Source organism: Protopterus annectens, chromosome 3.part0 (assembly GCF_019279795.1).
Source record: "Protopterus annectens isolate FY-2018-M chromosome 3.part0, PAN1.0, whole genome shotgun sequence".
NCBI classification, from domain to species: Eukaryota; Metazoa; Chordata; order Ceratodontiformes; family Protopteridae; genus Protopterus; species Protopterus annectens.
The window spans coordinates 1,207,714,275-1,207,732,501 of NC_056731.1; the positions used below are offsets into that span (position 1 = coordinate 1,207,714,275).

At 37.2% G+C, this 18,227-nt stretch overlaps 1 protein-coding gene across 1 annotated transcript in view; it reads left to right on the forward strand.

Annotated features, from left to right (window-relative positions):
• ADCY2 (adenylate cyclase 2) overlaps nucleotides 1-18,227 on the forward strand; it is a 4,311,002-nt gene that overhangs the window by 1,911,465 nt on the left and 2,381,310 nt on the right. The window contains exon 4 of the mRNA XM_044065410.1: nucleotides 5,000-5,149. Coding sequence (XP_043921345.1) covers nucleotides 5,000-5,149 — 150 coding nt within the window. The remainder of the gene's footprint in view (nucleotides 1-4,999; nucleotides 5,150-18,227) is intronic.

Sequence of the window (18,227 nt, forward strand, 5' to 3'; positions counted from 1 at the left end):
ATTATTACTAAATATGTTCGTTTTATGTAACGCTTATATTATATAATATGGGCAGCTATAGAACCATAAACACTACACATACATTAAACATTAAAATATGATGAATGTAGAAAGGACACTTCATACGCGGATGTCCACAGACAACTCAGGTACTATCTTGACAGAACTATATCTTTCAGATCATTGGATCAATTGTTCATTCCATGTGAAGATAAGAAGAAGCAACTGGTATGATACAGACTTGGTTGTCTAAGGCTATTACCTGTTGTTAAACTCACCATGACAAATCTATTCCAGGCAGGGTCAAAGCCCACTTTAGAAGGAACTTGGCTTCTTCTATGGGTTTACAGAAAGGGTTTTATTAAAGAAGTATTCTAGAAGATGCTACATGGTACACTGTAAATACTTTTGCAAAGCACTATAAGCTGGATTCTTTCTCTTGTTCCAGATCTTGTTTTGATAGGACCATTCTCCAGGGGTTCCTGGACCCTTCTCCTTCTACTTCGCAAATATAGTTAGCTATTGCAATCTACTCATATAGCTAAGGCTGCTATAGCAGTGATCAATATGATGAACACAGTACAAGTATAGGTTGAACTTAACTATAAAAGTAGATGTTCGAATGATCACTGCTGCAGTAGCCACTCCCTCCATACCCCTTGTGGTTTCGTATATTTTTATGAGAGGGTGTGGACATTTTATTTTATTTTTTTTTTTTTGCTATTCCTAGTCTTATCCTTTTAGGGCTTAGCCTCCTTCTCTCTGCTGATAGGAAAGTTATGAAGGGCTTCACACCCAAACCTGTCTTTTAATCAGATCAGCTCGAGCTGCTTGAAAGTGTGGGCACATGGAAGTCAGCCTGAAGCATTGGAAGCTGACTGGTAGTTATATCCTTGGCAGGATATAACCCATTTAGCTAAGGCTACTGCAGTAATGATCAATCGAACATCTATTGTTATGGTAAGGTCAGCTTACACAACTGTACTTTTTTGGTCTTACACTTCCGAATTTTAGCTGTGACTTTTTTCTTTTATTGTCCAACCTATTTAATTTTGGATTCTACACAGGTGGTTTGTTCTTTTAAGTTAGATTTGGGCTTACTTCTGGGAGGCACAGCCATGTCTGTGCAGTCATTGAAATGGTTGCACAGAGCTTTTGTGAAGAATTCTTCATAGAATGCTGTGTATTCTAGATTTGGAAAGGCTTGAAAATTTGGCAGGTTATAGATTAATAAAAGGTTTTTTACTTTGGAGTAGTTCCTACAGGGACTTCTAGGTTACAGATCTAATCTTTATTTCAAAGGAGAATAGTCTGATTTTACCAGAGAAGACATGACAGTGGGGGATGGGGTGCAGTGTTTTTTCATGTTTGTGAGTACCAGGTTCAATATATTTGCACCTCTGGCAGGTGTATGCACTGTCTGGTCTAGGATGTTTGTGTTTACAAAGTCTAGGACTCCTTGTCTGCAAGTCTGGAGTAATGTGGAAATCACAATTTATAGACAGACAATTAAAGTACCTCATGAGTATGGTATTTGGTTAAATAGTGACTGTCTCCAGTAGGTCAAACTATGAGCTGTGGGTTTCATGAGATTAGAAGTTAACCTGTAGCTTGCTAGGATATGGTAAATAATTTGTCTATGGTAATCTGGGTGTGGAGGGACTCCAGAGTGTCATCTTGTTTAACCAACCTAGAGGTATGCTTATTTTTTTTTGTAGATTGAGACACCTCCTCCTTTAAATCCTGCCTGTGCTATTGCTGGTCAAAATGTGTAGAAGACACAGAAGCTTTGCACTTGAAGGGAATGGAGCTTCTTGTTTAAACTCCTTGTACTGAAGACTAGAACCTTTAGATTTACTTGGGTGGATTTTGCTATGTTGGGAGTTTTGCCAGTTTGGCGTTTACTAAAATGGCTCTTTGGGGGAGGATAATATTTTAGTCAATATTCAAGGACAGCTGTGAACTATCTTTGGAATATCAGAGTGGTTTGTTAATCTTGTTCTCCTATTCTGACAACTATTGCATCCCCATAGGATGACACCAGAAACTAAGCCCAGTTATTAAAGTCAGTAATCCTCTGTTCATATTGTGGAATCATCCTTGGTGAAGGTAGAATGCTGCTCATTGCTAAGCACATATCAGTTTTGGCACATATTCTGAGAGTGCCATCATGTTTGTTTGGGAAGGCATGTCTCAGGTCATTTACACTTTCATGGTCTATGACTAAATCATACTGGTACCTGTGGTGCAGTGACTTGAGTGCATGTATATCTTGGCGGATTCTGGGCAGTGATAGACACCTGACTGCTATCTCCTCCTTGTTCAGCCAGGTGAGTGGGGTGCCAGTATGTCCTATAATGGAGCCCCTGTGACTAGTGTCCAGGGTAGTGTATTGGCCTGCCTTATGGGGTTGGTAGTTGAGGCTTCACTAGGTATGGGAGTATGTACAGTGCTAGGTGTTTTTACTGTTGAGTGCTTTCAAGTTTGCTTAGGATATTTTTTTACTGTAAAATGTCTTTGAGGTTTTTTGAGGTTTGGAAAGAATGCCTTTTAACTGCCTCAACATAAGTAGGTCTATGTGTGGTTTGTGTACTATATGCGGTAGGTGTAACGTGTGTGTGTGTGTGTGTGTGTGTGTGTGTGTGTGTGTGTGTGTGTGTGTGTGTTTCTGAGAACCAGATTATTTCAAATGCTTCTACACAAGAGTTTTACTTCCAAAGGTACTGTGTATATATATATATATATATATATATATATATATATATATATATATATATATCACATTTTGTGTTGTTTCCTTGAGGATTAAATGGTTGTCAGTGAATAGCAGGCAACTGTTACATTTTCTCAAGATACCCATATCCGTTAAACTAATTGCAGAGAAATTGGGAAAGTGCATTGCCTTGATGTCAAGTCCTTTATTGGATGAGCTACAAGGGTACTGTGTACAAGGATGTAGTAGTGAGCTAAGGGTGCTTTTGGACTGGAGACTAGACAAGGGTATATAATAATAAATTCAAGGGGCAGTGGTCCTCAATTTGGAAACTAGCTGCTCTGTGATACCTAACATTTAAAGTAGTTTTCTCTACATTCACTGAGTTACCGGTACAGTCTCAGAGTAGTTGTAATATGGTTTCTAGGTGTCTGCATCTATAAAAGGAACCATTAATCACCACTGCATGATGATCAACATCATGCAAGAGCACCAAATTTATACAGAATCTTAAATTACAGGACACTGGATTCTAAGCCCTCTGGCCAACAAAAGTTGCAGTCACTTTGTACCAGTTTATTCTATGAATCCATAATAAGTAATCTGCTTACAAATCCTAACACTAATATTGCCATACTCATGGGAAAGAGAATGCGCTGAGATGCAACAGGCCCAGAGTTAATAAATATCAGCCTAAATGTTTGCACATTTAGTTTCATTATTCTAAAACTTGCACTTACATGTCACATAATTTAGAATTGTTATGTGCATTAACACAGGTAATATACCAGTTCCCCATTACGTGGTATATCAGAATCCAGAAAACATTTTCTGATATGGCAATACTGGTAGATATGAGCCTAAGATATGTCCATAACATATGCCCAGATGATACTGAAATATGTGGCCCTTCTGCAACTATATTAATGCCATCCATATTTAGCAACACAAAGCATGGTATGAGAAGATGCTGAAGAAAATGTCAAGATTAGTAAAATGCATCTCTCAGGAGACATTAGTTGAGAAAATGGTGAAGCACTTATGCAGAATTTAGCAACAATAAAGAAAAATATCTCCAAGATAAACTGCTCTATAGAAAATGACCACAGTACAGAGGAGTTCTATTTTAGTCTTAGTACAAAGTGACTGTGACTTTTATGAATGGATGTAGACTGAAAGAAAGAACACAATTTTCACATTCAGCTCTCAGATTGTTAGACACAGTCTCATTATTTTTGTAAGCAGCTTAAGTTAACTAGGGAAAATTATCAGTGATGAAACTTTGGCAGATGTGAATGTTGCTTTACAAGTAGCACAAAATAATATTTTTTTCTTTTACTTTTCTGTTATCTTTCTTGCCATTCTTCCATCACTGCAACTATCCAGTACCTTGCTAAAACAGAAAAGTATGCTGACCAGTGAATTGAGAAGGCAGTGTTTTGCTAAGGATATTTACTGTACTGTAATGATGGAAACAGTTACAGAATAGGAAGCACTATTTATGGAGGCACAGATACAAGACTGAGTCATTGAAGGGACAAAGTACTATAGGTCTCAACTACAAAATACTATAGGTCTCAACTACAAAGTACTATAGGTCTCAACTACAAAGTACTATAGGTCTCAACTACAAAATACTATAGGTCTCAACTACAAAATACTATAGGTCTCAACTGCAAAGTACTATAGGTCTCAACTACAAAATACTATAGGTCTCAACTACAAAGTACTATAGATCTCAACTACAAAATACTATAGGTCTCAACTACAAAGTACTATAGATCTCAACTACAAAATACTATAGGTCTCAACTACAAAGTACTATAGGTCTCAACTACAAAGTACTATAGGTCTTAACTACAAAATACTATAGGTCTCAACTACAAGGTACTATAGGTCTCAACTACAAAATACTATAGGTCTCAACTACAAAGTACTATAGGTCTCAACTACAAAATACTATAGGTCTCAACTACAAAGTACTATAGGTCTCAACTACAAAATACTATAGGTCTCAACTACAAAATACTAGTCTTTTGATGTAGACAAGTGAACCTAATGCAGGATGCTTATCTAGTCAAATAATACAGATAACAGGCAGTGTACTATATTCTACTGTTTACACCCAACTTATCTAACATTTTCTCATGTGTAGAAATGTGTCTTACAAGAATCTATTTAAAACTATGGACATAATAAAATATTATATGTGTGATATGCCCACTTACCATCTGAAGAAATTGTTTTCAGCTGTGATTTTACATTCTGCTGTTCACCTTGTTTCAGATATTGGCAAATGTCATCATTTTCATCTGTGGAAATTTGGCGGGAGCATATCATAAACATCTAATGGAGCTTGCTCTACAGCAAACATACCAGGATACCTGTAATTGCATCAAATCCAGGATCAAGCTTGAGTTTGAAAAGCGTCAACAGGTAACATCTTTCAGCATCTGTACTAGTTGTGAAAGTATGTTTCATGCTGAATTCAGATATTGTATCACATTCCAAGCAGGTATGAAGATCACAAGTCTACAGGCTTGTTCAAAAGCTACTACTCAATGCTGCAGCTCAGGGAGAAATTGGCATTGTCTTAGAAATGGTACAGAGACCAGTTTTAGCCAGGGGCACATCTGTTTGTGTTTCTTTCTTTTTTCTTTTTTCTTTTTTCTTTTTCTTTTTTATATGACCTATAAAGGCATTGTTGTAAAATAACTGCCCTATTAGTCTGGTTGAGTTTATGTAAGACATATGACATTTGCTTTGGACTTTTACAAACCCTACAATAGTGATAAAACTTTAAAGAACTAAGACACTCTACATTTGTATAATAAAGCATGCTTTCCTTGTTAAGCAAACAAAATGTGTTGTACATCTACTAGAGTTGAGAATATACATACTTTGAAAAAAGTGTATCATTGCTAAATGTTTTTTACATTATAGCGTGTTGAAGCATGAAATATTACTGGCTTGCTTGTTGTGACTTGAAAACCTTCTGTAAAATTCTGATCTGTCTAGCATCAGATGGTAGCAGTGATTATGTGCTAGTCTGTTTTTGTGTATACTGTAGTTATTGCATTAGTCACACACTGCGAGTAGTTTATTTTTCCAGTACATCATATTGTCATGCTGTGAGATATATGAGAAGCCATACCTAAGCAGGTTGTCTTGGATAACCTCAGCATTTTGTCTTTTGTTTTATGCATTTGCTGTGGTTTACTCCTAACTGCAATGCAGCATTTTGTCTTTAGCTATACTTATACGTAGAGAGGAATGTGGGACATAGTATAGAGTCCAATACAAATATGGCATTGTTATGAAACTTGGAGAAAAGGTATGGTTTTAATTGTCTGTATTTTGCTGTCTACATTTCCAAATCTGCTTTCAGAGTCTAATTTCTCATTTACTATATTACTCAAAACAGAGTAAAGAAATATGCTATCTGTATCCAAGGATGTACCACTTCTGCCTGTTTATATACAGAGTATATCAGAATTATTAATTTAAAACCTGACTTGGAACATCACACTAATACATTTAATGTAAAAAAGACAATCATTATTTCAAATGATATGCTTTAGCTAAGGAGATATAATACATATGGTTATAATGACAGAAGAGTGCTGTCTACAAAATAAAATGGTAAAATGAAACTGCATTACGCAGATGTGGTTACTTGCCCAAGTGATGCTTATGTAGATGGAAGAGACGAATGTGGTTATCCAAAAGGAACATTTGTAAGATTCTATATTATATGTCTGATTATATTGATATAACTCTGCAGTAAGATTTATGGATTTGCATTTTTCCTTGTTCTAGTGAAAGGCAAATGACAGCTGCTGCACTTGCTGTGGATTTGTCCTGTATGTTTTCTGATTATAATACCTTACAGGCGCCTTTGCAAAAGATTTTATGTTGACATGCCCACATTCTTGTGTATAGATTTAGCATTTTTCTTACATTACCACTAGATTATTTCAAAGGACTATGGTTATTACTTGCTGAAGATATGACATAGTGTAAAGCCAAGCAGTGCTTTGAAATAAAATTCACCTGACTTTAAGACACAGAGCACATTAATAATGACTATTGTATTTTAAAGATCCATATGAGGTAATACCAAATGTAGTCAGTAGAACCAGAGCTTAATGTCTCATCCAAAGAAGGGCATCTCAGGATCATAGCAGTCTGTTGTGCTTCTTGACAGGGTCAGCAGTACAACATGAATCCATGCACTGTTAAGAGAGAAACACATCTTCGAAGAAGGGTGGGCATGTACAGCAGCTAAGAATGGATACTATCAAATAATAGTCAAAAACTATACAATTATACAAAATATACAAAGCTGACAACAATTACAGGTATATCTGCTCATAAGTGAAAAATATTACACTACAACAAATAAAAATATATATTAAGGTACATAATATAATTTTATTGCGGCTCAAAATGTAACAGTTTTTTTCATTTTCTGGTGAAGTTCTATTAAATAAACAACAAAAGTACTTTCCCACATCCAGTCTTCTTTCTCAAAGGGTCTTAGAAGTTTTGTTAGTTTTTATATATGGATAGCTATATATATATATATATATATATATATATATATATATATATATATATATATATTCTATACCTCTATATATACCTTATCTATACACACACACACACACACACACATATATATATATATATATATATATATATATATATATATATATATATATATATTATATACATATATAGATGTACATGGATTTGGTCATACGGCCGATTGTCGAACACATCATGTCGAACTGCAATTATGTCGAAACGCCAAACATCCTCCCATTTTTTACCCATGGTAGCACTTGTTTTAGGTGGTAGAGCAATCAGAAATGTCGAATGTCGAATCTTTTATGACATTCCAACCATTTGACATCTAACTTTTGACATTTAAATTTGGACATCACCCTGTTCAACTATTGGCAGTAAGACCAAATCCATGTAAACTATATATATATATATATATATATATATATATATATATATATATATATATATATATATATATATATATATATATACCCAGAAACACACACACACACACACACACACACACATGTATCTGTCTATCTATCTATCTATCTATCTATCTATCTATCTATCTATCTATCTATCTATTTATCTATCTGTCTATCTGTCTATGCATCTGTCTACTGGTTACCAGTGAAAGTGGGTGTGCATCAGGATTCAACTCTGAACTCATTGCATTCATATTGGTGATAAACATTAGCAAAAAAGTTCAGCAGGGACAGATCAACAACACTGACTTATGGCAAGGATGTGGCATTATATGCAGACTCTGAGCAAGAACTTCAGCAAAGCATAGGGGAATGGAATGCAAACTGAAAGTTCAGGGGATGAAACTGAGTAAAGATAACACATTTGTAATGGCAGCAAATGGGTAACTTTAGGAGAAGGTGAGAACTGAGATAGAATGGAAAATAATGAATCAAGTTAGCAGTGTCAAGTATCTGGGAGGGGTATTTCAGGAGAAGGGAAGTATGAGTGAGTAGGTCAAATCTAGAAACATAGGGGGTGCAGCCAACTGGCACAGAGTGTCAGGTGTAGCATGTGACAGAAGAATGCCAAAAAAGCTGAAAAATAAGGTATATAAAACCGTGGTTTGACCAGTATTACTGTATAGTACAGAAACCTGTTTAGTAAAGGCAGAGCGGTTGAAGATGCTAGAGGAGATGGAGATTAACAGCCTGCGATGGGTGGTAGGATGCACATTGTGAGACAGATGAAGAAATGAGAACATCAGAGCAGAGACCAAACTAGCCCCAGTTGCAGAGAAGGTCAAAGGCAAGAGATTACTGTGGTTCAGGCACATGTGCAGAAAAGCAGAAAATAGTATGGTAAAGGAGAATTGGGACAGAGAGGGAGAAGGTATGGGGACATACAGGCAACCAGCAAAGAGGTGGATGGATTGTGTGAGAGAAAACCTGTGCCAGTCAGGCATTACTGTCAAAGAAAGTAGGACAATGGCATTGAACCAAGAAGAACACAGTTGACATTATCTACTGAACTCATATATAAAATGGGAAAATGTAGTCGATGATGATGATAATTATGATGATCATGACGATAACGATGACAATGGAATACACAGAGAGACACACACACACACACACACACACACACACACACACACACACACATATATATTTATATATATATATATATATACACACACATTTAGACATTCACATACACAGTAACAGTTCACTCTATCAAATCATGTGATATTGACTAAGTGAACTGTAATGATTGTGTGCAAAATGTTGATCTTGAGAACAACTTTCCTTGTGGTGTGTGAGGTTTGCTTGCATTCAGGTAAGTGGAAACATTTACAAATGCCAAACTTGTGGATGTACTAAAGTACCACAGGTTTTGTATTAGGGGTATGAATGTGTGTATGTGAATATTTGTGCATTAGGATTAGAGCATAAGTAAAGAGGTAGGCTTACTGTTGTCTTTTGTGCTTGTGTAGATGTGGTAATGTGATGTGTGTTTATGTGAGTGTCTTATGTAGTGGTACTATTAGGGAAAGGGCTTTTAATTAGGTACTATGTAGGGTTCAGATTAGCGCAGTGCAGCCTTAGTGTTTGAGTTTGCAAACATGGGGACAATGGTAGAGGAGGACATTCCCCTGCAGAATGGTGGAACAACACACTCCCACATTCCACATAGATGCTGACTGTTGTTGTTGTCTTTCGGCTTATCCTGGTTATGGGTCACCACTGAGGAACTCCGGTCCGCTAATGATTGACAGTAGATTTTTTTTTTTTTTTTGACGAACGCCGAGGTGCCAGCTCGACGTTCAACCTTCAGTGAATGCATGCCCATTTATGAATGTTTTTTGAATGCCCACCCAACTGTGGGATGCTGACAGTAGCATGATAAAATATTATCTTGCCAGTCCCAACCCATCAGTATGTGCATCAGTTGCAGCCAACTCTTATTCTGGCTGTTTGGAAACTCTGTGTGAGCTGTTTACATAAGTTTTTCCTATATTTGCTTAGTATTCTTGACTGCCTTTTGTTTTCCTTCTTTAAAAGTTTCCTACTTCTTGTGAAAGATGCCTATTTATTTCAGGAACTCATTTTTATACCAGGGTGCATGCTTGGCCACTTTGCCAGTTCTTTCCCTTGAACATATACAAAAAAAACTTTTTTTCATATGTATTCATTTTTATCTTCTTCTTTTTGCTCTTTTATAGAGCTTAGTTTATTTTTAAAAGCATTCCTTCCATTTGTAAGTGCATTTCATATATTTGTAGAGGCATTATTTGCTTTACTAGGTTCCTGTGTTTCTTTCTGATCACCTCCAATTCAGCTTCAGACATTAAGAATGTTTTTAATTCATAAAACATTTCTTAAAAAAGTTATAGGATTTTCTTCTTGCTAATTCATTCACTCAGAATTTTTCTCAACTTGTTTTCATTCTGAGCATTTCTGCACTATTGTCTTTTAGATTGACCTGCACAGTATTGTTGAACACAGTTGTAACATATTATTTCATGTTAGAAGCAGCGTAGCTTGATGTACCTTTTTCTCAAGGCTACTTAACTGGACTTGAGATTTATTAATCTCCCTTGTCACATGCCTGTTCATCTCAAAGAGTTTAAACATACTTCGTGGCTGGATTCATATTAGCTATGAGGCACTCTGTATTATACCGCTGTTGCCAGTTTTTATTGTTCAGCTTTTCTCTATATCTTGGAGAACAGAACTTATTTGTTACTGGGCTGGAACTAATTGAGAGTCAGGTGTTCCACTACCTAGTTCTGTAACATATGGTCAGTTTTTAATGTGATATTATCCCCACTGCAACATAGGAATCTTACATCTGCTGTATAGTCACACCTTCCACTGTATTGCATGAACATCAGGCTGATTGTGTTTTAGTACTTTGTTCACAAGTTGCATCTCAATTGTTGGCTTAATTGCCAAGTTTTCCTTTGCAGAGTGATTTCATACTTCCTGCATAAGGGCATAGGAATTGCAAATCTCCTTGTTGTTCTTACCCTGTTTATATCTGTTCTTTGATAACTGTAGGTCTTTACAATGGGAACTTAGATCAGGCAATACCAGAGAATCATTTAGCTTAGACACCATTAACAAAACTATATTCAACATCTTAGACACTCAGCAGGTTGACAGTTTTACTTGGATGCATTTCTGCAGTTTCAGTTCTGTACCTTTTTTCTACTACAGCACAAGGCTCATTAATCCGAATTAAAATCCAGCTCTCCTGGCAGACTTCATAGAATACAGATCATGAATACATTTGTTATTCTGTTTCTGTTCAGGCAATAACTTTACGTTTGTAGATCTGACCCACAAATGTAGCTACAACTGCATATTTCTCAAGACTTCAATTTTCTTAGTCAGTGTCATTATCTCTTTCTGCAGTACATTAACAACTCTCTCTTTCCTTTTTAATTTCTCTTCCAAATCCTACCTGTCCTAAGGAAATTTAGTTCATTTTAATATCTTTGTATCCCTTTGCACAAAGCCTGTTCAAGATCCACATTTGTAAGTGGCAGCTATTTTCTTTTATTTACACTCTCAGATTTTATTTGTTGTATATTTTGTTTTTGCTTTAGGGAAGTGATTTCTTTAAAAAAATACTATGAAGAGAAGTTTGTATCCATTTTTTTCTTTATTCTCCATCGCATTGTGTGCTTTTAGTAACTCACTTTCAGTTGAAAATTTTGGCACTTCACTTTTAAATCAAGGACAACGTCATCAACAGTTACGAATCTCATAGTATTTCATCTTTATGAGTCTGTAAACCCACAATCTCACATAGGTCTGAACTTGACTTCCCTTCTAAATTTCAATTTCTAGAAGCATTTGTCCAGTTTATACTTTATCTTTTCCATCCCTATTAAAACAAGCTCACTTTCTTTTGAGGTGTACTTGTGTGGTCTTTCTGAAGCTACTCAACTGTCTTCTCTAGCTTTTCCATGGTTTCCTTAACTTTCCGTAACATTTCATTCTCAAGGACTCTAAACTCTGTTGATACTCAGACACAGAAGCATCAATACTTTTTTAATTTCTCTTTACCCCCATTTCCTCCCCATTATCTGGTGCCTCCCCTCCAATTGGCACATATGCTTCCCATCACCAGGACAAGGTTCAAATAGGAGAAGACATCATTTAAACAGCCATCTGGGGTGGTTGCAGTTTTTCTTTATGTGGCCTCATATATGTGTGTATATGTGCACGCGTGTGTGTGCGTGTGTATGTCCTACCCCTCTGTACTTAAGAACAGTTTTACTGCTTGTGATCATGCTTGTGCTCTGGTAGCACCAAGTGAGACTATACAATTCGCTGCATATGTGTCACCAGATACGTGGCCATGCCCACGCACTCAGCATCCTAAACTGTCTTCAACAGCTCACATCCGATTAAAGAGAGTAAACGGAAATTGAGTTCTTAGTACAGATATTGTTATTTTTGAAACTGTAAGACATCTGTTGTAGAACTAATGCACTGTATATCACCACTTTAACATGACAGAGCAACTCACAGATTTATATTTATCTATTGCAAGAGTTTCAGTTTGGTCAATTGAGTGGTAACCTCAGAGCAAACAAGTAATCTCTATCATGGGTAAAGTATGAATTACCTATATCCTGCCAGTTGTTTGAGCACTCTTATTAATGACCGCCAATGTCATGAACTAAATTCACTGAAAGGCACTTTTATCACCAATAGAATTTGCCCTTTACCCCACTGTTGTGTGGCAATGGAGTTGCCTAAATGTAGACGGTCTTCCTATCCATATTGGGGATAGACTGTGGCTTGCCAATCTGGAAAATCTCATCTGTGGTTCACTGCAAGTGATGTTCAGTTTTCATAGCTTTCTCACCCACTTTAAGTTCTTTCAGGAGATTGACATGATTTCCTTGAAGTCATTACTCACATATGCCAGACAATGCAAGTCCCTTTCATTTTTCTGATAAATGAGATGCAGTACAGTTCCAGGTTGGTTAAAACTCATTAATTTGGATTTGGCAATTTGATTTATAGGTTCATAGGTAGGTACTAGGCTATTGGCCCTAGGGCCTATATAAGCCTAGACAAACTGCACCCTGGCTTTTGCCACCCAAGAAAATTATTTTCTTGTGCCCCTGTCAAGCAGAGCCACAGAAGTGATCCCCAGGGTGAACTTTTCTTGAAGAGTGCTAATAAGGAGCTTTGTTTGATATAGATAGGTAGTTTGTTCCAGAGTATGGGAAGTCTCTGGGACAGGAATCTATCCCTCCAGCATGTTCTGTTTATTGTGGTGACAAGGTTTAGGTCCCTAGAGCATGTAGCTCGGAGGGATTAGGATTTCTTTAAGTGGAGCATGCCCAACAGCTCTGGGTTTGATATAGCTTTGTATGATAGGCAGAGATTGCCTCTGAGTAGGTGATATGTGACAGAGTAAAGCTGGAGTTTTCTGAGATGGTCTGCGTGGGCATCTGTTTGAGGCCGGTAATCCTCTTTGTGAGGTATTTCTGCGGCCTTTACAGTTGTTGTAGATGTCTTGTGAGGTACATACCAAAAGGAGTGCTGTACTCTATAATGGGTCTAATGAGTGATGAATAGAAGGGAACAATGACCTCTTTTTTCCTGGATGAGAAACCTTTTGTGATGAGGTGTGCCACATAGAAGGATTTCCTGACTACTGTGGCGATGTGATTATCAAAGCAGAGACTACTGTCTACCTGTGTCCCAAGGTCTCTTATCACACTTTCGGTGTAGACTACCGCCTATGTGGTAGTTCATGGGTACAAAGTTTTTCCAAAAGGGATGACAATGCACATTTTGGCATTGAGCTTGAGGCCATGGCTTTGACACCAGGCATCTGTCTCAGTGAGGCCCTTTTCTAGGATGTCCACATCGTTAGGTGTTTTGATTATTGCTCCTAGTTTGCAGTCATCTGCAAACTTTGCTAGCCAAAGACCTTCTGTGTTAGCCTGTACTTCAGAGAAGTAGATACCCAACAGGAGAGGACCTAGGACTGAACCCTGTGGTACTCCACTTGTCACTGGTCTGAAGGTGGATTTAGAGTCTGCTACTTTCACAGTATGGGTTCTGTCAGTGAGCCATTTGGCAACCCATCTTGTGACATAGGGATTTATACCAAGTTTAGTGAGTTTATCTATAATTCCAGAGTAGGGGATGGTGTCAAAAGCCTTGGCGAGATCTAGATAGGGTGTGTGGACCACCTTACCCTCATCTACGGCTTTGGTGACCGTTTCCAAGAAGTCTATCAGGTTTAGCAGACATGATCTGCCTTTTACAAACCTGAACTGGGTAGGGTTCAGAGTTTGGAGATTACCAATGTCATTGTTTATAAGTTCCATGATGATATGTTCCATAGCCTTGCAGACCAGGCTCATCAGGCTAATGGGGCGGTAGTTCCTGGGGTCTGTGGTGGCTCTCCCTTTGTGGAGTGGGATAACCGTTGCTGTGCACCATTCAGTGGGCACAAAGCCTGAGGTGAGGCTATGACTGAGCATGATACAGGTGGGGTGTCAGTTTGTTCTGTAGTTCATGTAGAACACAGCCTGAGATGTTGTCAGTTCCCATGGATGCTGTGTTCTTGGCTTTGGAGAGTGTGTTTTTTACCTGTGCAGCCATGATTACAGGAACGTTGCATTCTTCCTGTATAGAGATGGGCCCTTTAGGGGATGAGAGAGGGGTAAAGTTAGCACTGAAGCTATCTGCCAGGATGTTGGCAATATCACGAGGTTCTTTATATTTAATGCCATTGTGCTGTAACTCAAAGTAGATCTGAGTGTTGCCATTGAGATTCTTGACATAGCTATAGAATGCTTTGTGGTTGTCTTTAGAATCAGTGGTGATTTTGATTTCGTAACTAGCTTTGGAGGATTTTATGAGGGATCTCAGCTTCTTACTGAGGCTGACCACGGAGTTCCTCCAATCATGGGATTTTACTCTTTTTTGCAACAGTTTCTTTCTTCTGTTGTAGAGTTTGTTTATGGCAGGTGACCACCAGATTGGCTTCCTTTTTATGGAGGATATCATCTTGGTTCTGTTAGGGATTGTACAATCCATGCACTCATGTAAGTGCTTATAAAGTGCATCTGTATAGGATTCGGCAGTCGTACCTCTGTTGTCCATCAGCATGGGTGTCATGAAGTTTGCCACTTCTGTCTTAAGAAGCGTGAAGTTGGCTTTGAATAAATTGAAGTCAGTGGTTTCCCTAGTGGGGGTGGGGGTGGGATGTGGATATCTAGGGTGATTAGCTTGTGGTCGGATCTGACCAATGAGGAATTGACCTCTGGTGTGGAACACCAGTTGCCCATGTTGGTAATGACCAGGTCTAGGATATTGCGGCCCCTGGTGCAGGTGTGGATAAGTTGATTCAAGGCATTGGAATTTATGAATTCCAGAAAAAGTTGAGCACAAGAGTTGGTGTATTAGTTCATGCCTTTCTCTAAGCAAAGTTGCTGATGTGTTGTTTTCTAGTAGTGGTGTATTTATTTTTGCCACACCTGATTTACATAAGCTGACTATGCATGGGATGCTGATCGAATAATTTGTTCAGTCAAATGCCATTTATCCTTATAGTATTGCTTCAGTGATTCAAGACTGCAGAGCCATGTGGGCAAAGAAATTAGTATATTTAGCAAATATCTTAATGTCATGGCAGTCATCATGTGAAGAAATCTTTCAGACTAAGAAAATAAAATAAGTCACTTCCACTACTTCTTCCCCATCTATTTGCAAAAAAATTGATAAGGCTTGTTGACATAATTTTTTAGTTTAAATTTATGTTGAGTAACAAACTAGCTTTTGCATTTTCTGCTACACCTTAATCAACAGAATCTTCAACTCTTCAGACATTAGAGTGGTTTCCTCTGCATATTTGAGGTTGCAAACGGTTCTCCAAGCAGTTTAGATTCCAGCATTTGATTCTGCTAACCCAGCATTTCTCATGAGATATTCAATATATAATCATATAAGTACAGTGACAAAATACAAAGTTTTCTTACTCTTTTCCTAGTCTTGAAACAATCAGTTGTTGCATATTGTGTTTTAAATGTTTTTTTGTTTTCTGCAAGGATTCCTCAAGAGGGAAATAAGATGTCCTAGTATACCCATTTCTCCAAGAACTTCTGCTAAAGATTGTTACCACAATCACTGAAAATAGCCCACAAATCAGATAGACAACTTAGTAACTGAAAATGAATGAATAAATGAATGAATAAAGTAAAAGCTTTGCATGGATTCTGGCACATGACAGCAAACACAATATCTACTCCCTTAAAGATGTTATTAGGCAGCTTGTGGAAGGCTGTATCATGTCTATGCCCTGGGGGAAATCAGTGCTAACTGATGCATAGTAAGCTAGTGTGTTTGACATACATCTCAACTGCTCCACTTTTTTTATTTTCAAACACCTTTATTGAATTATCACTTGGGACATAGGCAAATTTACATTCATATAAAATAAGTCACACTATAATTAACATAACACACATTTTACTTCACATATATTGTTATATATCATATAATCTAAGCAATATTATATAAATTCTGCAATTCATGCCTTTTTTGTAAACCAGAAACATCTTTATTAAACCATCACTTACTACATAGGCAATCATACATTTATATGAATGAAAACAAACCACATCAACACAATCCTAGTTGCAAGCATTTTACATCACACACCATAGTGACACACTCCCAGTTGCAAACATTGTACATCACTTATAATCTACCCAATCTTTTTCAGTCAAACATTACATAGCTCATTTAAGTCCTGTTGCCTATAAACCTCATTCCTCCCTTGTATGTATTGTTCCCACAATTCCCATTTTCCCCATGTAGTTTGCTCTTACCCTTTTCTAAAGATCTCAATTCCAGCTGATTTATCTCTGTTACTATATTTACTACTTGTAGTATAGTTGGTTTAGATTTTGATTTCCATTTTCTAGTAAATGCTTTTTTGGCAGCCACCATTATTAGACACAGCAAGGCCTTACCATGCCTAGGCAATTATGATTCTGCATCATAGCTCAGAAAAATCATCTCCCTTGTCAGACCAATCTGCCCAACCAGCATCTCTGACAGTGCATCTCTTAGGGGATCATTCCGGTCCACCAAATCACCCGGAAAATATGTTCCTAATTATCTCTTTCTTTCCCATCATACCTACAACATTTGCTGTCTGCCTGAGGAAAAATTCTCTGGAGTCCCCACCCACTTTAATTTTCACCTCCGATCCTTCATATATCCTCCTAATCAACCTTAGAATTTTTTCAGGAAATGCAAATGTTTCCATTGCCTTGCTCCTAAAGTCCCAGCTTACTCTGTTAAATGCTTTCTATACATCGATACCAACCAAGAACAATGGTATTTTCTTACATTCTGCTTCCCTCTGGATCAACGTTCTGTTAATGTTGTTAAATGTTTGCCTCGCATCCACAAAACTACATTGATCCATATCTATCAATTTTGGCATTACTTTTGCCATTCTTGTAGCCATTATAGACATGAAGACTTTATAATCATGGTTTAGTATTGAAGTGGCCCTGTATGAAGCTGGGTATGATGGATTTTTACCCTCTTTAGATATTACAGCTACCACTGCTTTCTTCCAGGATGGTGGCACTTCTCCTCTTCTTAAAAACTGTTAAGCAAAACCTTTCAGATCTTTATCTATTCTTTTCCTCCTGGCTCCCAAACTTCCACAGGAATACCATCTATTCCTGAGGACTTTCCTGTAGGTTGGTTATACATCACAATTTTTATCTCATCTCCTTTTATCCTAACCATTAGTAACTGAGCCTCATCTACCTCTAACCTTGGAATATTTAATTTTTCCATAAATATTTCCATTTATATCTTTTCTAGATTTCATATTTTGCTGCTTTATAGATGCCTTCATAGAATTTCCAAAATATTTCTAATACCTTTACAAGATTTCTTGCTACCTTCCTTGCTATAGACTCCCTAGGTTTGGTAACAGCCCTTTCTACTTTCTGTTGTCTGAGTTGTTATGCTAATATTTTTTGTTCTAGTGTTATTATCAAAAAACAGTTACTTAATAGCAACCTTTCTAAACTCGTGCATATTATCAAGGTAATCCTTTATTTTCTGTCTATCATTCTGCAGTTGATCCTGTTCTTGTTCTGTGAGATTCCCCCTGAACTGTTTTTTTAACTGTTTGCTGCATTATTTTAAAATCTGCACTTAAAGTTAAATTTTAGTCGAATTTGATCGAAAGTTTATTGTTTGTTTGTTTAATTTAACTGTGGAGGCTGCCCACTAAAGTGTGCTAGCCTGTGTAACTAAATTATCACTGTTCCTGCATTTTCTGTGTGTTTCTACCAAAAAAAACAAAAAAACAAAAAAATAATCCTTGTTTTCCCGCCTTCCTCAACTAGTTTAGACCAGTTTACAGGCATTGCTGTATTCTGGGCTGTGGTGTAGTTCCT